This window comes from Camelus ferus, chromosome 18, assembly GCF_009834535.1.
Source record: "Camelus ferus isolate YT-003-E chromosome 18, BCGSAC_Cfer_1.0, whole genome shotgun sequence".
Taxonomy (NCBI): Eukaryota; Metazoa; Chordata; class Mammalia; order Artiodactyla; family Camelidae; genus Camelus; species Camelus ferus.
The window spans coordinates 22,421,728-22,442,887 of NC_045713.1; the positions used below are offsets into that span (position 1 = coordinate 22,421,728).

Here is a 21,160-nt window from a genome sequence, read left to right on the forward strand (position 1 = left end):
GTCATTTCAAAAGGCGCCAGCATAATGTCTCCCTGGTTCTCCCATGCCCGGGTCCTTTCATCAGCTGGGACAACACTGCTGCCATCGGGTGTCTGATTGCTCCTTCATCAATTCTGAGCAACTCTGCCAAGAGTTGGGGGAGAGAGTCCACACAATGGAATATTATTCAGCTATGAAGACGAATAAAGCATTGACACAGGCTACAACATGGATCAAAACCATCAGTGAAAGAAGCCAGACACAAAAGGCCATGTATTGAATGATTCCATTTGTCTGAAATCTCCAGAAAAGGCAAATCCACAGAGACAGAAAGTGGATCAGTGGTTGCCTAGGGCTTGGGTAGGGGGATGAGCAGTGACTGTGATGGGTGTCGGGGTTTCTTTTGGGGAGATGAAACGTTCTGCTATTAGATAGTGGTGATGGTTGCACAACTTAGTGAATGTTCTATAACCCATTGATTGTACACTTTAGGAGGGTGCGTTTTATAACAGGAGAATTATATCTCCATTTTTAGAAAAAGAGCTGGGGGAGTTGAGAGGATTGATACATCTATCCTGGGGTCTCCCAGGCTTGCAGGGGAAGCTGGAGGTGGACAAAGAAAACCCTTGAGGAGTGTGACGGGGAGGGCGCACTTTGTGGTCAGCTGCCCGGATCCAGCCTGCGGCATGGAAAGGGAAGGTGAAGTATTGAGCTAGAATCCATTGCTGTGGTTTGGATATTCTTTCCCCACTTTTGGTGGAAAGTTTGGGGTAAGTCGTGTTCCAGCTTCCTTTGAATTTGCATGAGGAAGAGCAGGAAGGAAGGAGCGAGGGGAGGAGGGAGCAGCTGTCAAGTGATTAGCAGAAATAGCTTTTCTGTACTTTTTAGAATCTCACTCTTTTTTTAAAATTTAAATTTATTTAACAAATGCTTATGTAGAATGAACCATGTGCCAGGCACTGTTCTCAGTGCTTTGCCAAAACGGACTCCCGTATTCCCCTAACAATTCGGTACAGTACTACTTTTCTTATTCTCCTCTTAGCAAATGGAGGAAGGAACTGAGAGCTTGTTGACTTGTTCAAGGCCACAGAGCTGGTAAGAAGCAGAGCAGAGATTAGAACCCAAGCCCCAGAGTCCATGCACTTCACAGCTACGCTACCCGGTCATTCATTCATGACATCATGTCTCCTGAGTGTCGACTGCGTGCTAGGCATTCGACAAGCAGCTGGGGATTCGGGGCTGATGACTTTTTACTTCAGCGGTCGTGATGCAGGAAGCAGGGAAACAGAAACAGCAGAGAGTTGGTTGGGAGCTTCCATGGTTACTCCCTTTTACAGATGGGCCTCAGGGGGAGAGGGGAAGTGCTGTGCTCAAGGCTCCCCAGCCTGGAGGTGGGCAAGTCTGGCTAGGAATCTAGCCTCCTGTCTCTACACGCTAAGTTTGTCGATGTGGATTTTTGCAGGATGAGTGGCCCACAGGAGGCCTCCAGCGGAAGTTTCCATTGGCCTCTGCCTGGCCCAGCCGCTGGCCCTGCCTGAGCAGGTTCTGGGCCTGGGACCAGCTCCATTTCTAAGCTGGCAGGCTTGGGTGTCCCAGTCCAGCCATTTGGCAGAAGGGCTGAAATTGAATCCTTCTGCTACCTTGTGTCCCTGAGGAGGCCACACCATGTGTTTGTCCAGTGGAGAGATGTGAAGGCCTGATTCATGGGGACAGCAGTCAGCATCTGAGGCTCTTAAGCAGGGACAAAACCAGCTGTGTGAGCTGGTCTCCAACACAGGGAGGGTCCTGTGAACTATTTGATCCTGTAAGACCCCGTGACCTGCTGAAGACGGCCCCCAGTCTATGGGTTTTAGGCCAGGGGACTCAGCATTTCCACAGCACTGACATGTGTGATGAAGTCAAAGTCCCCTGAGAAGCAGGACCGGGTCGATCAGGGTTGGGGTCTGGGTCAGATGGCTCTGTGCTCTGACCCCGCCACTTACTGGCCATGTGATGTAAATCAAGTCACTCTGCCTTCCTGAGCCTCAACTTGTTCATCTGTAGAATGGGGAAATACGAGTTCCCATCCCATCAGCGTGTCATGAAGACAAAAATGGTGCAGTCAGTCCTCCATAAATGTCCAGTACAGTGGTGTCTGACACTAGCCCTCACAAATACAGGGAATCTCTGGCTGACAGCCCCCTGATCCTGGAGAACTGGCACTGGGTAGACTCCTTATTTCAGGTACCCCATCTTCCGGGTGGAGCCTGAGCTCTGGGGTTCCCCCAATGCCTGGGATGGTGCCATTGTTGGGGCAGCCACTGCTTACTTGAGGAAGGCAATGCCTTCCCTGTCACAGTCAGGGAGAGTTGTGCCCAAGCGCCCCTGTGCTGCTGACCAGCCCCGCTGTTATCTAGGGGCTCCAGACAGGGCTCTTCCAACAAGTTGTTATGACAGGAAGTCAGCCTGGTGATGCTCTGTTGGCTGTGTGCGCTGAGCTCACAGCCTGTCATTCCCCTCCCTGGACACATTTCTTCGGGCTGTGTGGGCCATTGGCAAGTGTGAATTATTTCTTTCTATGCTCGTTGGCTTTTCTTTGTTGGTCCTAGTGTGTGCTGAGAATTGAGATGGGCGCAGGTTTGAGGTCAGTGCTGCCGAAAAGCACATAGCCCAGGCCTTGGGCATGCCACTTGCAGGCACATATATGGTTAGAAGGTGCCATAAGTGTTACCAAGAAAACAAACGAACCAAAAGGACAGAGAAAAGAGGAGGAGGCAGCCTTGCAGGGGAGAGTGTCTCAAGAAGAAGGACCAGTATGGATGAGTCCCTGAAGCCAGAGCATCTCTAGAGCCCTCAATCCAGGTCTCCCACACTTCAGAAGCACATGTAATTCATACCTCCCTCCCCCTTTGCTGTCAAGTGGATTGATTAGAGTTACAAGCAGAGGGAGCAGCAAGTGCAAAGGCCCTGTGGCAGGAACAAGCTTGATGGGTATATTTGTTTCCTGTGGCTGCCATAACAAAGTACCACAAACTAGGTGGCTTAAACAGCAGGACATTTTTTAATCTCACAGTCCTGGAGGCTGGAAGCCTGAGATCAAAGTGTTGGCAGAGTTGGATCTTTTCGAGGGCTGTGAGGGGGAATCTGTTCCATGCCTCTCTCCTAGCTGCTGGTGTGGCTGGTAATCCTTGGTGTTCCTTGGCTTCCACCCAGATCTGTGCCTTCGTTGTCACATGATGTTCTTCCTGTGTGTGTGCCTGTGTCCAAATTTCTCCTTTTTAAAAGGACACCAGTCATATTGGATTAGGGGCCTCCCCCTACTCCAGTATGGCTTCATCTTAATTAATTACATCTGTCACATTCTTAGGTGGTGGAGGTTAGGATTTCAACATATGAATTCTGTTAGGGGTGAGTGGGGGGAACGACACACAATTCAGCTTATAACTGTGTGTTCCACAAACAGCAAGGCTGGAGCAGAGTGAAGGAGGCTGGGGTGGGAGGTGGGCTGGTGGGACAGACAGATTGCCAGGACCTGGTGGGACAGAATAAGGAGTGTGGGATTTTTTCCTGAGCATCCAGGCCTGTTTTGAGTATGTTGTTTCATCTGGGGAGCTGGAGAGTGACTGAAGAACAGAGGATATAGACACACTCAGGGACAGTGTGGCCTGTCTGGCAGAATTTGAAGGGTTAAGGGTGGAGAAAGGAGAAATCATGACCACACGGCCCCGGGGGGACAATGCCTGCATTGTTTCCAAGCTATTGAGCAAGGGGTTCATGAGGGAGTGGGTGCTGGGCCGGCCTGGGATTCAAATCCAGATTCACCATTTTGTACTGTGTGATCTTGGGTAAATTACTTAGACTCTCTGATCTCCAGTTTCCTCATTTGTCAATGAGGACAGCATTCAGAGGATTAAATGGAAGAAAGCACACATCTGGAGGAGCTGAGTCGAGGCTCATCCTGTGCCAATTGTTCTGAGACATGATCTTGTGACATCCTTACCATCAGCCCATTTTATAGGTGAGGAGATGGAGGCTCAGAGAGGGCAAATGATTTGCCCAAGCTCACCCAGTGAGAAGGAAGCAGAGCCTCAAATTGAACCTGACCAGTTCTGAAACTCTGCTCTGAAGGGACTAGAAGGGAGCTGTTTGCAGTTCTTACAAAGCTGCGCTGTGCCACCATTTGAGCCCCTTTGCTTGCAGAATTAAAATCCTGGATGCCCACTATGGGCCAGGCTCTGCATGAGATACTCAGCCTAGTATATACTCATTTTCCAGATGATGAAACATGTTTAGAGGAAAGAAGGGACTTGCCTGTCCTCTGGGAGGAGGTGGAGCGGGGCTTCAAACCAGATGCCTGACCGCCCCCTGCCCACCCCTCCCTCCAGGCTCTACTCACTTTGCTAATGCAGCTCCTTCCTCAGTGGAAAAATGCCTTCTTTTAAAGGCATTTCTTCCTTTGAAAGAGGATTCAAGGAGGCCTGAGATATGCAGGGGGCACACAATTCTCCCTTGCCAGCCCTCTGAGCCCAGACCCCCAGGAGCCCCATTGTGCATTCTCCCCTGGGGAGAGTTATTCTAACTCTGGTGTGTTTGTACAAAGCAACCAGCTTCTACATAGGGAGGCAGCCCTGTCCTCCTGACCCTGACGGAGGACGCACTGTGCTGGCCTCGTGGGGTTTGGGGTGACACCAGGGCACCAGGCATTTCCTCCTTGCCCCTCCCCCACATCTGCCCTTCTGAGCTGGGTGGTGCCGCCTCCCCCACCTCAGGAGCCAGAAGGGATGGGGAGGATGTATGTGTCCTCAGATGCCAGCACTATTTTTGGAGCTCACTTTGATCCTGATTCTGGGACACGTGAGCTGCGACAGGCTCTCAGAGCAAAACCCTGCCTGAATACTGTCAGCCACGGATTCCGGCACACCCCCCAGTGGCTCTGACCCTGGCACTTCTGAACTGCCTTTTATTTCTTTTACTTGCTTAACTGCCCTGGTTAGAACCCCCTGGACAGCAACCTGGGCAGACATCCCTGCCTTGTTCCTGATCTTAGGGGGAAAGCCTTCAGTCTTTCACCATTGAGCATGATGTTAGCTGGGTTTTGTTTTGGTTTTAAATGGAGGTACTGGGAACTGAACCCAGGACCTGGTACATGCTAAGCATGCACTCTGCCACTGAGCTATTATCCTCCCCTCTTAGCTGGGGTTTTTGTAGGTGTCCTTTATCAGGATGTGAAAGTTACCTTTTATTCCTAGTTTTTCGAGTGTTTTTTTTTTTTTTAAATCATGAATGGGTGTTGGTTTTGTCAATTGTTTGTTTCTAAAAGATGCCTTCTTTAAAAATGTCCCAAGGAAGCCCACTCCTCCTTCCGAGGGCAAAAACCCAAATTTAGAGCCAAAAAGTGATTGGTCCAAGTCATCACTCAGGTACTCCTGTGTCACTGCTCTAAAACAGATGTTAAGATGATGGTCTTGTGGTAATACAGCAGTGGCCACTGCTCTTCCCATGGCCTGGGCCACTCTGCTCCGCTCTGGATACCCTGGAAATGAGACAACAGCCCAGCAAGGGCTGGAGGCAGGAGGGTTGTGCTCCGGCCGCCCCCTGCTCCCTTGATGCTCACCCCACCCTCCCCACCACCCTGCTCTGTCCCCAGGCCTATGAGAAGCGCTTCCCCACCTGCCCACAGATCCCGGTCTTCCTGGGCAGTGAGGTCCTGAGCGAGTTCCGCAGCGCAGACGGGGCTGTACACGTGGTGGAGCGGAGCTGCAGGCTGCGCGTGGAGGCCCCGCGGCTGCTGCGGAAGGTGAGCGTGGAGGGCGTCCTGGAGGGGTTTCCGGAGAACCAGGGACCCCGCTGAGGAGGGGCCCCGATGGGTGGGAGGCCGACAGCTGGAAGGAGACCTGGGACAGGGTGTGTGTGGGGGTGCGTCCAGGCAGTGGTGGGGCTACTGTGTGTTGGTGCCCAGACTGGGGTCCTGGGGTGGGCGCCCGCCCGGGTCTTGGTGAGACGAGGGCCGGGAGGCTGGTTTGAGACTGGGCGTTGTTCCGGAACTAGAATTAAGAGTGACTCCCCGGTCAGGGAGGTGGGGAAAAGAGCGATGGAGTCGGGGATCCAGGCTCTGGTTGGTGGGCAGGTGTGGGGCGGGGCACCGGGGGTTTCAGCGTCTGGGAGTGACCTGGGCCAGCCCTCTGGGTTCCCCCCTCTCCCCGAGTCTCTCTCAAGTCCCGCATGCCCCGCTGCCCCTTTCCTGCAGATTGCCGGTGTCGAGCACGTGGTCTTCGTGCAGAGAAACGTCTTGAACTGGAAGGAGAGGACGCTCCTCATCGAAGCGCACAACGAGACCTTCGCCAGCCGCGTGGTGGTCAAGGAGAATTGCAGCTACACGGTGAGCAGCGGGCAGGCCGCCCCAAGATCCTGGTACCCACACCTGATGTCGGTGCATTTCATCCTGCGGACTCGCACCTTCCCAGGGCGATATGAGGATGCAAGACACTCCTTACACCTGCAGTTCATACGTACAGCTGAGATAGATAGATAGATAGATAGATAGATAGATAGATAGATAGATAGATAGATAGATAGATAGATAGATTAGCTTAAGCAACCTCAAAAATTTCTTGGGACATACGAAAATGTTATTAGTGTTTATCTAAAATTCAAATATGACCGGGCATCTTGTATTGGCTAAATCTGGCAACCCTGCCTCAATTCCTCCTTCCTTCATGAAACTCTCCATCTGTCTCTTTATTTTGTAATGTGGGATTAATGATTATACCTACCATATGAGTTGTGGTGAGGATTAAATGAAGTAGAATATTCAAGCCCCTTAGAGCAGTACCTGGCACCTACTGAGTTCTGTGTGTACATGTTACCTTTCAATAGAATTAATGATAAGTATTATTATTCTCCAGTTCATATTGATTGAGCACCTACTGTGTGGCAGGCACCCTGACACCAAGCAGTGGAGCAATCTGCCTGATCATTGCCCTCATGGAACTTCCATTCCAGTGGGAGACACAGATGAGAAAAAACCAAATCAATATATCCTTACACCTTTGTCACAAGTGCTAAGAAGGGATCCAGCAAGTAGAATTACAGAAAATGAGAGGAGGTAACAGTGTCCCTCAGGCCTCTCTGTAGAGGTGCCAGCAAAGCTGAGATTTGAAGGATGAGAGGGCTGGGAACAGAGTCTGGAGGAGGGAACAGCATGTGTGAAGACCCTGAGTTGGATAAGCAAGGTCTGAGAATGAGGGCTGCTGGGGCCCGGTCCTACTGGCCTCGGGGGCTGCAGTGAGGAGTCTGGAGACATTTGCTGGGATGGAACTCAGCTCTGCCACATTCTTGCTGAGTGACATTGGTCAATTGCTTCCCCTTCCTGGGCCACCTTTCCATATCTGTGAAATGGAGACATCACCAGAACCTGCCTCATTGGGCACTGGGAAGAGCAAATGAGATAATGCAGGTAAAGACCCTCAGCCCATGTGACATCCCAAACGATAGTGTTCGTGGTGATAACGCCAGGGAAATAACTATGGTGAGTTACCAGGTGTTGTAGGGGTTTTTTGTTTGTTTTGTTTTGTTTTTATTTTAGTATTTTTTTGGGGGGGGGTAATTAGGTTTATTTATTTATTTATTATTATTATTTTTTAAATGGAGATACTGGGGATTAAACCCAGGACCCTGTGCATGCTAAGCACTGCACTCTACCACTGAGCTATATGCTCTCTTCCCTGCAGGTGTTTTCTGGTGTGTCTTCGCCCAGCCTCCCCCACTGGATTCCTTGCCTTATTCATCTGTCTTGTCCCCAGCACTTAGTGTGGTGCCTCGTATCCAGCAGGCATCCAGTAAATGCTCATAGTTTTTTTTTTCCTTCCACACCTCCAGCTCTTCTTGGGGCCTCCTGGAAACTGGGCCTCTGGGGAGGTATAAGTTCTCAGAGTGAGTTCTGCCAACAGCTGTTGATCAGCATCACCAAGGCTGCTTGTGAATATAAGGTTCAAAAGCCTCACATTGGACCTGTTTAGCCCAGGTGTCTGAATATTTAACAGACACCCTGCTGATGTTTCTGCCCACCGAAGTTTGAGAGGTGCTAAGCCTGGGTCTGGATAGTAGCTCTGTCAGTGAAGTTTGTCTTTGCTGACATATATATAAATATTTATTTATAATAAATATATAATATAGAAATACATAACATTATAAATATTTTAAAAATATAAAACAATAGTTTTGTATAACATTTATTTATAATGATATATAAAATACATTATTTATTTAAGTATATTATTATGTGCATATAATTTTTAAGGGACAGGACTATCAGACCACCTTTCTTCCAGTCCCTCCTGAGAAAGCTCTTTGTTCTCTAAGGCTTTAGACCTTGCACTGTTCTCTGCGCAGAGCCCCTTGGTACTCCTGTTGCCCTTGGGTGTTGTCAGGCTGTGATGTGCTGTCCTCTGCATGCACTGGCTGGGTCCAGGTCTCCGAGAGAGCACCCAGGGAGGGCGTGACATCCCCCACACTGAGACTGTGTCACCACTCCTGCCTGGCTTCCAGGTCCATCCTGAGAATGAAGAGTGGACGTGCTTTGAGCAATCCGCCTCACTTGACATCCGGTCCTTTTTTGGCTTCGAAAGTGCCTTAGAAAAGATTGCCATGAAGCAATACACAGCCAACGTCAAGAAGGTAAGAGGCGGGCTTAGTTGGAGGAAGGTGTGCAGACTTGGAGACTGCAGACCTGGATGTGCCTCCAACAGACCTTTAACCTTCCTCAGCCTCAGTCTCCCCATCAGTAGAATGAGTGTTTTAATCATGGTCGTATCACATGAGATAATGGATAGGAAGCACCTGGCCCTTAATGGGGCACCATAGTCATTATCCTGATGCTCCTGGGCATGTGCAGTGAACTCTCTGGACAGAGGGACAGTATGCACTGCTTGGTTTAAAGATCTCAGACCCATCACTGAGCAGAGGCCATTTCATGCAATGAAACAGGTGAACTCCATTTTAACAGTCTATTTTATCCATGTATTATCAATATAAAACCTATTGCGGGCTATTTTACATTCCCATTTGGCACTGGTGCATATTTAATGCTCCCAGCACGTCTCCATTTGGACTGGCTGCATTTCAGCTGCTCAGTAGCCACATATCAGGCTTGGGCCGGAGCAAGGCCGGCTCGGACACCCCTGGTGTCCTCCACCATGCTGATGTGTCTCTCTGGCTTCCAGGGGAAGGAGGTGATCGAGCATTACCTGAACGAGCTCATCTCCCAGGGCACCTCTCACATTCCCCGGTGGACGCCTGCCCCAGTCCGAGAGGAAGACACCCACTCCCAGACTAGGCTGAAGGATCCCTGCTTCCTGGAGGTTGGCAGGTCTGGTGGTGCTCAGAATCCTGTTCCAGAGACAGTTGGTGCTGATGGTAGGTCGGTAGGTCCGCTGCCACTGAGGCCAGGTCTGCCCCCGGGGCCGCAGTGGGTTTGCGCACTCCTGGGACTTGGCTTCCTTCCTCTTCCGGCTGCTTTGTTTTCTTTCCTCTCTGACCCAAGAGCCAGAACTGATTCTTTCTAGATCAGGAATTGACTGATCTGGTGCCTCAGGGCTGCTCTTTTCTCTGGTTTTTATTACTATTCTTAAATTAAATGAGTTATGCATGATCACGGTAGAAAAAAAATTCAAACTGCTCAGAAGATGTGAAGTAGGAAGTGAGATTCCTTCCTCTCCCTGGAGGTGACGACAGGTTTCCTGAGACTATGTGGGCATAAATATGTACATGATATGCACACATACATGTGTAACCTACATGGAATAAATGAGAGTATATTATACATTCCAATTGATATTTTGCTTTTTTCACTTACTAATGTTGCTTGAACAGCTGTCTGTATTGGTGCACATGTCTTAGCGCTTTGCAGTATTTTGCGGTGTGGTGGAACCATATTTTATTTATTAATAGACATTTATTTATTATTTATTATTTTAATTAGTTTTTTAGCTAGTCTCCTATTGATGGACATGTAGGTTGTTTCCATTTTTTTTAATACAAATAATGAGGTGCCTCTTTGTACTTAAGGTTTTTAAAAAATATTTACAGGACCATATACATAGCATATAATTTTAAAAGTTGATTTGTTGGGCTAAAGGTTATAAGCATCTAAAATTTTGGTCGATTTATGAGCTAGGCCTGCAAAGAGTTTCTCCTCATCAATGATCCCAGCAGAGTATGTAACTGCATCTATTCCTGACTCTACTCCAGCTTCCCACAAAACTATTAGTAAATGTTTCCAACTTTTGAAAGGTAAAGAGTGACCACTGGTAGATTAGTGACCACTTCTTTCTTTATGAGTGAGGTCAAGTTTTATTTTTTCATGTTTAGTGACTGTTTTTCCCTTTTGTGTGTGTGTGAATTCCGATCTTGTCCTATCTTCATTTTCCTATTTGCCCATCAACTTCTTATTGCTTCGTAAGAGCTCTTTGCGTATTAAGGCAATTAGCCCTTTGTCATACTTCAGACTTTTATCGGCATGGAAAATGTTCACAATGCAAAGGAAAAAACTAGGACACAAAACTGCACACACCCCACGAATCCAGTTTTAACTACACGCATTTGTGCTCATGATGATTCAGTCTTCTCTTTGGGGCCACTGAAATATAAGGGCTTGCCTGAGTTAGAATTATGCTGTGTAACCAAAAACACATCTGGGGCTGTGTTTAGGAAGAACAAAATTTGTTCGTTTAACAAATATTTATTCTGCATTAACTGTGTGCACTAGCTGGCTGCCATTGTATGTACATTTCTAAAATATTAAAAAAATTTTTTTTTACAACACTGCACTTCTTCTGCCCTTTCCTGTGCACACACTCCGCAGGTCATGCCCTGTGCCCTCCCCATTTTGCACCAGCTCCTCCCTTCTTTCTCTGTGCTGGTCAGAGCTGGTACTCAGGATGGCTGGCGGGAGGCATGGTCATGCCCCTTCCACTCTGCTCTGAATCACTGAGCCTTTGTGCTTAGAAGGAGAAAGGGACCTCACATCTGCCTAGAGGCCGGAAGGATACTGCTATCTCTTGCCTCCCTCATATTTCCTCCCTTACCCTCCCCTTGCCCCCTCCCTGTCTTCAGCATCTCTGCTTCTGACCAGTCCGAGGTGTTGTGGAATCTGGATGATCCCCTCCACAGTGTTCCTTCTGCCTCTGTTTACCCAGGTGCCTACTGGCACAGTTGGCGTGACCACCAGCCCTGGGCTTTTTTTTGTTTTGGAGGGAATTGCTGGGTCCTGCTGCTAGATATGCAGCCATTCTATTTGTTTTCTTATTGTTCCCTCTGCACACAAAGAAGGGGCTATGCCCAAGGGGGCTGATCATTTGTGGACCATCTCCACCCACTGCTGAGATGCTAAGATGCTGAGATGCGTCATCATGCCAGCATCTGCCATGCCAGCAGTTAAGAGTGGGCAACAGGACCTCAGCCTGGATCTTCACCTCTAAATGCCAGCACACGCTCACCCAGAACAGCCCAATCGTGAGAGAAGGGACTGAACAGTGGGAATGATCCATGCAGCTCCAGGGCTGTATTTTGGGTTCAGGGCTTTGTCTGCCAAAACCCTCAAAGCTCACAAGGGGGCTGAAAGTTGGGAAGGCAGAAGGAACAGGTATTTATCCACTGCCTCCTTTTTATACGGGGCACACCACATGCATTTACCCACTCGAGTTATTGAAACGCTCTTGGCCTCAGTTTTGCCTTCTCTAAAGTGGGAGCGATAGTGCTGCCTGCCTCCCGGAGGAGGGGGGGGTTGGGAGAACTCGTTCAGATGATGCAAGTCAGTAGACATGAGCTCATACTTTAATAATCTTCAGAGGGTGGGACACCTCCAGAGTGTGGGCGTTATCTTGATTCCCGAGGGTCAAAGGGACAAATCACCTGCCACAGTGAGATCCAGGCTTGCCCCAGCACGAGTTTTCAGAACCACCCAGGAAATGGTTTGAAACACTAGAGGATTTGAAGGCCAGTGGCTCTTTGGTGAAAGGGCCACCGTGTGCTTGAACTACATTTCAGATTCGAAGCTGGCCGATAAGGCGAGGGTTCCAGAAAGGGTAGGCGAGGCAGCATCTCTCTCTTGTTCTGAACTCCCTCTTCTCCTCCAGGGGACAAGCTGGATGCAGACTACATCGAGAGGTGCCTGGGTCATCTCACGCCCATGCAGGAGAGCTGCCTGATCCAGCTGCGGCACTGGCTGCAGGAGACCCACAAAGGCAAGGTGGGTCAGGGCTGGGGCTGCAGCTACTCAGCCTCAGGCACTGGGGGGAGGAAGGGCGGGTAAGTAAGCTTGTGTAATTAGCAATGCTGGGCACTTATATTTTGCCTTCTTTTTAAAAAACGTATTTTTTTTAATTTATCCCTTAATGGCAGGCACGGGGGATTGAACCTGGGACCTCGTGCATGACAAGCATGTACTCTACCACTGAGCTATACCCCCACCCCATATTTTGTGTTCTTTTAATAATCTCAAGTTTTGTGCATTCTGTGCGTGCCACTGACAGCAGGGTTCCCATCCTCAGCGCTCCTGACACTCCAGGCCTGACGGCTCTTTTTGGTGGGCCGTCCTGTGCGCGGCAGGGCGTTGAGCAGCATTGTTGGCCCCCCACCCTGCTGGAGGCGGGGAGCTCTTCTTCCCCAGTTGTGACACCGAAAGTGGCTCCAGACATCACCAACATCCCTTGGGGATTACAGTCACTGCTCTGTTGCCCTGTGTTCACAAAACCACGTTTTGTGCTTTTCTAAGAGACTTAATGAATTGCGAGGGTTGATTTTTGACAGCATGTGCCTTTTTGCCTTTAGACTCTAAGCCCCAAATGTGAGTGTCCACCATGCATGCAGGTCCCAAGCATGGACCTGACCTTCAGCTCTCTTGAATAAGAGCTTCCAGCTTAGTTGTGAGTCACTTGCCCTTCCTCCCTGCAACCCCCCATTGCGGGGTAGGTATGGGCATCATTTTAGTGTTGGGCTGGGATGTGATCTGTCTGCCTGTTTCCTCATCTGTAAAATGGGCACAGTGTTAGCATACCCCGCCACCCCTGGAGCAAATCACAAGGGACAATCCACACAAAGCGCTTAGAGCCATGTCTGGCTCAGAGAGCATTCAGGAAAGGGCCCCTTTTACGGGGGCTGGCTTTCCCTTGAGGTTGATACCTGCCCGAGGGAAGGAAGGAGTGCTGGTGGGTCTTCGCTTGTACCTGGGCATCCGAGTTAGACCTGGGTTCTCTGTGGTAAGAATGTAGCTTGAATCAACAAGGCCAAAAAAGGGACTATGGTAGTTATGAGCTCATATAACACACTGCTAAGTGGGGTGTACTCATTTCTGGGGGCTGCTGAAGCAAAACACCACAGACTGCATGGCTGTAAACAACAGAAACTTATTCTCACAGTTCTGGAGCCCAGACGCCTGGAATTGAGGGGTCAGCAGGGTTGGTTCTTTCTGTTCTGAAGGAGAATGTCCCTCACCTCTCTCCTGGTGTCTGGTGGCTGCCAGCTGTCCTTGGCTGACAGAGCATCACTCCAATCTCTGCCTCCATCTTCCCGTGGTCTTCTCCTTCTCTGTCTGTGTCCAAATTTCCCTCTTATAATAACGACAGCAGACATGGGAGTAGGGTGCCCCCTAGTCCAATACGACCTCATCTTCACTAATTACTTCTGCAAAGACACTCTTTCCAAATAAGGTCACATTCTGAGGTTCTGGGTGGACATGATTTTGGGGAACACCACTCAGCCCAGGACAGGGGACCATGCAGCCTGTCTCAGGGATTTCCCGAACCAGGACTTAAATGTGATCGGGACCCCTTAGCTCTTGTATCTGTTTGTTTCTGCTTCATTCCCCTCAGACACACCTTCTTATTGGGCTTGGCGTAGTGGCTGCCCATGGCTTTCAGTCTCACCTTTGCCTCCATAGAGAAAGGGGTTTGTGCCCTTCTCTTCTGATTTAAAATTGTTTAAATGATCTAATTGGCCTGGCATGGATGGTGTCCACCCCCAGGGCCATGGGTATGGGGTACTATGATTGGCAAGGCCAACTAAAACTGTGGTTGGTGTTGGGGATAGGGGAGGAAAAGCAATTCCCCAAGAGAAAAGCGATGCCTCCCCCCCTTACAGGACAGGGACTTCAGGCAGCCCAAACTCACAGATCTTCACCGCAGTCCACCCTAGACTGTGTCGTGGTTGAGCGTAAGGTCCCTTTCCCGGCTAAATGTTTTGCAGATAAGACAGGAAACTCACTTTCCAGTTGTATCTCCTGGGCTGGGGCATGCCATGCTAAGGGCTTTCTCCTCCTCCTCTCAGATTCCCAAAGATGAGCACATCCTTCGGTTCCTGCGGGCTCGTGACTTCCACCTGGACAGGGCCCGGGAGATGCTGTGCCAGTCCTTGAGCTGGCGAAAGCAGCACCAGGTGGACCTCCTCCTTCAGACCTGGCGACCCCCTGCCCTTCTGGAGGAGTTCTATGCAGGGGGCTGGCACTACCAGGACATAGGTGAGTCCCTTTGCCTACATAATGTAGCACGCACGCTTGGGTCCCTGCCAAATGCGCTTTGAATGCCCGCTTTCATTTTAGCATCTTGTTATTTTTCCTTTTGTCTCTTCTGGGCATCTAGAGATGCCTTTGAGATGGCAACCCAGCCATGAAGAAGGCAGAGCTGGAGTAGTCGTTTGGGCTTGAGACAAGATGTTTCTCCAAGGGGCTGGGTCGGCCCACCACTACTTTTGAACTGCATGAACGCTGCATTGGTGTCTTGGGGCTTCCAGAGCAAATTCCCACAAACTGGGAGGCTTAAAGCAACATAAATTTATTCTCTTATTGTTCTGGAGTTCTAGAATTCCAAAATCAAGGTGTCAGCAGGGCAATGATTCCGCTGAGGGCTCTAGGGGAGAATCCTTCCTGCCTCTTCCAGCTTCTGGTGGCCCCAGGCATTCCTTGGCTTGTGGCCCCATCACCCCACCTCTGCCTCTGTGTTTACACAGCCTTTCTCACTGTGTATCTCTCTGTGTCCTCTCTTCTTCTTATAAAGACCCCGGGTCACTGGATTTAGGACCCACACTAAGCCAGCACAATTTCATCTAGAGATCCTTAACTAATCACATCAGCCAAGACCCTACTTCCAACTAAGATCACATTCGGAGGTTCTAGGTGGACATAAATTTTGCAGGGGACATTGTTCAACCCACCACAAATATCATCTGTGGATTTTTTAAAAACTTAAACTGCCATTGAAGCCAGAGCCCGTATACTTTTCAGTGTCCTTTAGTTAAAAATCCATATATATTGATTAGGGCGAGTGCTGGACTGTCCTGAAGAGCCGGTTGGCACACCTGCTTTCAATATACAGTCGATCTTAGTTACTCATGGATTCCATATTTGTGAACTTGACTACTCACTAAAATTTATTTGTAACCCCCATGTCAATACTCAAGGTGTCTTCACTGTCCTTCACGGACATGCACAGAGCGACAAAAAGTCTGAGTCATCTGACATGCACGTCCCTTTCCAGCTGAGGCTGGACAAGTGTCCTTCTGCCTCCTTGTTTCAGCTCCTGTTGGAATTGAGTGTCCTTTCTGCAGTCTATGAAGTGCCATATTTTTTGCATTTTGTGCTTTCTGTGGTGATTTCACGTCGTGCAGAAGCGCTGTCTATGTTCGTAAGTGCAGGGAGGCTGTGACGTGCCTTATGGAGAATACAGGTGTGTTAGATGAGCTGCATTCAGGCACCAGGCACAGTGCTGCTGGCCGTGCGTTCAGCGTTAATGAATCGACAACATAAGTTAAACAAGTGTCCTTAAATAGAAACACACGTAAAACTAAGTTGCGTACTAATCAGTGGACATGAGTGTCGTGACCCGAGGCTGCCAGGAACTTAACCTCCGTATTCCCCCTGGAAGCAGCAGCTGGGTTAGGTGTTCTCTGACTCTGTGTTCGAGGTGACTTTATAGAGCATAGCTACCAGGAATAATAAGAATTGATTGTATGCATACAACGTATATAAAGTATCATATTAAAGTATGTAATTCTGGCTCCCTTTTGTTCCCACCTCGCTTGGCCCCGCCCCACAGATGGCCGGCCCCTCTACGTCCTTCGTCTGGGCCACATGGACACCAAGGGCTTGATGAAGGCGGTGGGGGAGGAGGTGCTGCTGCAGCACGTGAGTCGGGGTGCCTGCTCCTGGGAGCCCCCGGGGCTGCCTGCGGCCAGAGCAACCAAGTGAACCACCAGCACCTTCTCTGCCTTCCAGGTTCCTTCCGTCAACGAGGAAGGACAGAAGCGGTGTGAAGGGAACACAAAGCAGTTTGGCCGTCCCATCAGGCAAGTACCCCGGCCAGAGGCAAACTCCCAAACAGTCAAAAACAGCCGAGGTTCACCGGGCATGGGTGCTGTACCAGGCAGTGTGCTAGGCGCTTTACAGAAATGTCCTCCTCTAATTCTTACAACGACCCTGTGAGGCAGGGAGTCTTGGCGTCCCTATTCTTTATGGATGGGGAACCCGGAGCCCAGAGTGGTGATGCTATCCAAGGTTGCTGAGCAGGGAGGGGGCACAGCTGGGATGTGAACCTGTTTCCGTCTGGCTTGGGCTCATGGACTTTCTTCCCATGCCACGCAGCCCTCCTGGCCTTGGCTTTTTGAGACAGGCTTTCGTACCCCAAGATCCACCTTGACTGTCTCTCAGGCAGGTGGACCTCGCAGGTGTCTGGGCACATCCAGTGACCCACCGCCCCTCTCTTGGTCCCTGCAAACTTGTTTCTGAGCTGAGTTTCCCACACCAATACTTACAGTGGCATTGCGCCCTAAGGCACTTAACCATTCTTAACCTAAGGCAGCTTCCTAGGGTTTCTTTATGATTTATCAGAAACAATGACTGAAGAGGTGACACAGATGTGGACATTGCACTTCTTGTGTAACAGGGACTCTTCCCAGCTCCTTGGCTCATGTCACCCCCAGAGGGACAGGCAGGATCTGATAATGAAGCTTTTTATCCCGGAATATCCTGATCTTTGTAAAAATTAAATTCCTTTGCTGTCTGGAGCTTTCCAAAGGAGGTGTCCTTTAGAGTTGGGGTGGGGGATTGATCTCTCAGGGTCCTGGCCAGAAGTGGAAAGCTCCCCAGATGGCTCAGATGTCAGGGTGTCATGAAGGGACTCCTTGGAGTGGGTGGGCAAGGTGAAGGGAACAAGGCAGGATGGACAGGCTCCCAGGGACCAGCCTGCTACAGCAAAATGGTCATTTTCCTAATGAATTAGTTTTAATGAAATGGAGGCATAGAGAGGTTAAGTAACTTGGCCAAGGCCACACAGCATGTGGCAGTGCTGGGATTTGAATCCAGGCCATCTGGCTCTGGAGTGTGTGCTCTTAGTGCTTATGCTCTATTTGGCAGTCAGCATCTTTACAACAATTAGTAGTAATAACTGGTTTTAATGAGCACATGCTACATGCCTGTCCTTGCAGAGAGCTTTACATAGACCATCTTATTTAATCCCAACAGTTGATGAGATGAGGCAGTTATTGTCATTGCCTCCGTCCTGATGAGGAAGTTGCCCAAGGCACACAGCTCTTGGGCACTTGAATTTGGGCCCTCAGCCTTGGCAGGTGTGCTCTGAACCTCTGTGCCACGTGGCCTCCCCATGGTGGCAGGATCCACAGGAGTGTCCCGTGGTTCTGGCCCCTTCTCCCAGTGCTGCTTATGGAGCCACTCTGTCCATCCCTGTCTTTGGGGCTCTGGGTCCCTGAGGATGGTGTCAGGGGCCCTGGGAGGTGACGGAGTGAGATGGAGTGAGGGGGTGTCTCTGCTGCAGCTCCTGGACCTGCCTGGTGGACCTGGAGGGTCTCAGCCTGCGGCATCTGTGGCGGCCGGGGGTGAAGGCTCTACTGCGTATGATAGAGGTGGTGGAGGACAACTACCCAGAGACCCTGGGCCGGCTGCTCATCGTGCGAGCCCCACGCGTCTTCCCCGTGCTCTGGACGCTGGTAAGAAAGAGCAGGAGCCCAAGACGGGAGAGGAGGTCCCTCTGTGAGCTGTCCCACCTGCTCACCCTGCATTATTTCTTCTAAATAACACCTTTACTGAGATATAATTCATATCCCATAAAGTTCACCCTTGTGAAGTGTAGAATTAACTGGTTTTTAGTATAATTCACAGGGTTATGCAACCATCACCGCTAGCTAACTCTAGAACGTTTTCTTCACCCTAAAAAGAAACCCTGTCCCCATTAGCAGTCCTTCCCCACCCCTCCCTCCATTCCTCTGCAACCACTCATCTTCTTTCTGTCTCTAACGGATTTGCCTGTTCTAGATATTCCGTGTAAGTGGAACCATACAACAGGAGGCTTTTTGTGTCTGACTTCTCTCAGCATCATGATTTCAGGTTCATCCATGTTGTAGCAAGAATCAGTACTTCATTCCTTTTTATGTCTGAATAATACTCCACTGTGTGGATGGAACACACTTTATATAGCCACTGTCCTGCTTTGCTTTGTGGACATGAGAGTCACACCTAGAATTGTAACACGTTCCTGGGACTCCTGTGAGCTGGTTCCGAGGAGTGTTGGGATCCTGTGCTATAGGGATTTTAAAACTTTTGGCCCATGACCTGCAGTCAGAAATACACTTTATGTTGCAACCTGGTCCCAGTGTTTGAGCCTGCACGCGCACACACACACACACACACACTCTCACCTGAAACAACAGATTCACGATTGATGGTTATTGTATTTACAAGACACTCTGCTATTCTTTTCTAGTCCTTTCCATTCAGAATAGGCAAGTTGCAGCCATAGTTGATTTCACAACCACTACTGGTTGTCACTTGCAGTTGAAAACCACTGCCCAGAGGCCTTGTTACTGAAGTGTGGTCTGCAGGCCAGTGCAGAGTGTCAGGCCCCCTCTCTGTCCTACAGACTCAGAGGCAGCATCTTACCAAGTACCTGGGGATTTGGTGCCCAGGAAAGCCTGAGAACCTCTGCTGTACGTAGAGGTTCAGTCTGGATAGAGACTTGAGAGTTGAAATTTAAATGGATTCAGTGTTTTATGAAGTACTTAATGCGTGCCGTGGGGATGCAGAGTGTGTCTCCTCCCATCATGGGGTGTGTGTGTGTGTGTGTGTGTGTGTCAGGGGAGAGAAACCAGATAGCCCCACACAAGTACCTGCTTCATGATGTCCTGTGATAAGGGTGTGGGGGCGTTCGGGTTCTTGGGGAGACTAAGGCAGGGGTGATGCAGGGGGATCGTTTAGACTGTGGAGCCAAGGAAGGTCCTGCTGAGCAGGCGACGTGGGCTGAGACTGAGGAGGGAGCAAGAGTCCAGCAGGAGAAGGGAGGGAGGAAGGGTGTAGCAGGCGACCCGCACAGCACAGGCAAAGGCCTAGAGGCAGGACCTGGCTGGATGCTTCTGAGGGACTGAAAAACCAGTCCAGGGTGGCTGGAGGAGAATGAGAAGATGCTCAGGGGCCAGTGGATGGTGAGTCCAGGCTGTGGCAAAGATGGGACCTTGTCCTGGGGCAGTAGGGAGCCAGGGCAGGATTGTCAGAGGAGAGGACATGAGCAGACTTCTGGGGCAGAAAGTTCTCTGGCTTCTGGGGCTACTTCAAGGCTCTTCTGGGGCTGGGCTGGGGAGCAAGAGCTGCAGGAGGGACAGGCAGGACCTGATACTGAAGCATTTTATCTGGAAACATCCTGCTTTTGTGAAAATTAAGTTCCTTTGCTGTTTAGAGATTTCCTAAGAAGATGTACGTTGGGTGGGGGTGGGAGCCAGTCAGTTGGGCCAGAAGCAGAATTCACCCAGCTGGCTCCAATGGGGGTATGACACACTGGAGTTCCCTGTAGAGGGGTGGGCAGGATGGAGAGGCCCCAGGGGCTAGCCACTGCAGCACGCAATGACCACCCCAGGGCTGGAGGGACAAGAGGAGGGAATGTCCTTGTTACTGGAGCCCCATGAGAGCTGGAACAGATGAGAGTGGGGACTGCCAGGGGCAATGGAGCAGAGAGGAAGCCAGAGAAGAAGTACCCACCTCCCATCTCCTGCTGCCACCCCCGTCCCCCACTGGCCACACTAGATGGAGGCCAGTGCATGGAGCCAGGCCATGGGGACCCCTCCCAGGGTGGGCGGCTGAAGGAGTGTGACCCACACAGGTGGGATTTCTTGTTTTGATTTTTTGCTGGCGACATTCCTTGCTGAAATGCCCTAGGCCTGCCATGCCAAGTGTTCAGCTACCCACCTTCCTTCCTTCCTTCCTTCCTTCCTTCACCAAATATTTCCTGAGTCAGACACCACAGCAGCATTGGGATGCCATGACAAATGAGACTGATGGGCAGCTTAGAGCTCAGTGTTGAAATACTTTCCATCTGGGATAAACAAAGCCTGGTCATCCACACAGTGGAATATTATTCAGCCACGAAAAAGAACCTCTGACTCATGCTGCGACCTTGAAAACATAATGCTCAGGGAAAGAAGCCAGTCACAAAAGGCACATATTTTGTGATTCCATTTCTGTGAAATCTCCAGAATAGGCAAATCCATAGGGACAGAAAGCAGATTGGTGATTTCCAGGGGCTGGGGGAGAGAAGAGGGAAGTGACTGCTAATGGGCCTAGAGTTTCCTTCCAGAGGGATGAAAATGTCTTGGAAGTAAAGGTGACAGATGGTTGCCCAACACAGTGACAGAACCAAAAGCCATCAAATTGTTCACTTTTACATAGTTAAATCTATGTTATGTGAATGACACCTCAATTAAAAAAAAAACTTTCCATCTTGCCTCATCTCCCCCTATTTCAGATCAGCCCCTTCATCAACGAGAACACCAGGCAGAAGTTCCTCATCTACAGCGGCAGCAACTACCAGGGCCCCGGAGGCCTCGTTGACTACCTGGACAAAGAAGTGATCCCCGACTTCCTCGGGGGAGAGTGCCTGGTGAGACCCCGGGGGCTGCGGGCCCTGAGCTCACGGAGTGGGTGGTCTGTGGCCTTAGAGGAGCCAGGGATCACTGGGGTAGGGCTGCAGTGGTTGAAGGAGAAGGGCAGGCCATTTTGTGGCACTCTTACCTGGGGAGGACCATGCTGGCTCTTTGGGGAAGAGCTCATTTTAGAGATGACTCCTCTCTGAAGGAGGGGTCTTACCTTGGTCCTTTCAGACCTAGTGAACGAAGGTGGAAGTTTCCCAGAAGCTCAGAGGCCGGGCCAGTCGAA

At 50.1% G+C, this 21,160-nt stretch overlaps 1 protein-coding gene across 1 annotated transcript in view; it reads left to right on the forward strand.

Annotated features, from left to right (window-relative positions):
- The window catches only part of SEC14L5 (SEC14 like lipid binding 5), a 39,347-nt gene that overhangs the window by 9,663 nt on the left and 8,524 nt on the right, over nucleotides 1-21,160 (forward strand). The window contains exons 3-12 of the mRNA XM_006190051.3: nucleotides 5,606-5,755; nucleotides 6,206-6,337; nucleotides 8,506-8,634; nucleotides 9,180-9,372; nucleotides 12,093-12,205; nucleotides 14,281-14,470; nucleotides 16,044-16,132; nucleotides 16,223-16,293; nucleotides 17,778-17,949; nucleotides 20,751-20,885. Of these exons, the coding sequence (XP_006190113.2) occupies nucleotides 5,606-5,755; nucleotides 6,206-6,337; nucleotides 8,506-8,634; nucleotides 9,180-9,372; nucleotides 12,093-12,205; nucleotides 14,281-14,470; nucleotides 16,044-16,132; nucleotides 16,223-16,293; nucleotides 17,778-17,949; nucleotides 20,751-20,885 (1,374 nt within the window). The remainder of the gene's footprint in view (nucleotides 1-5,605; nucleotides 5,756-6,205; nucleotides 6,338-8,505; nucleotides 8,635-9,179; nucleotides 9,373-12,092; nucleotides 12,206-14,280; nucleotides 14,471-16,043; nucleotides 16,133-16,222; nucleotides 16,294-17,777; nucleotides 17,950-20,750; nucleotides 20,886-21,160) is intronic.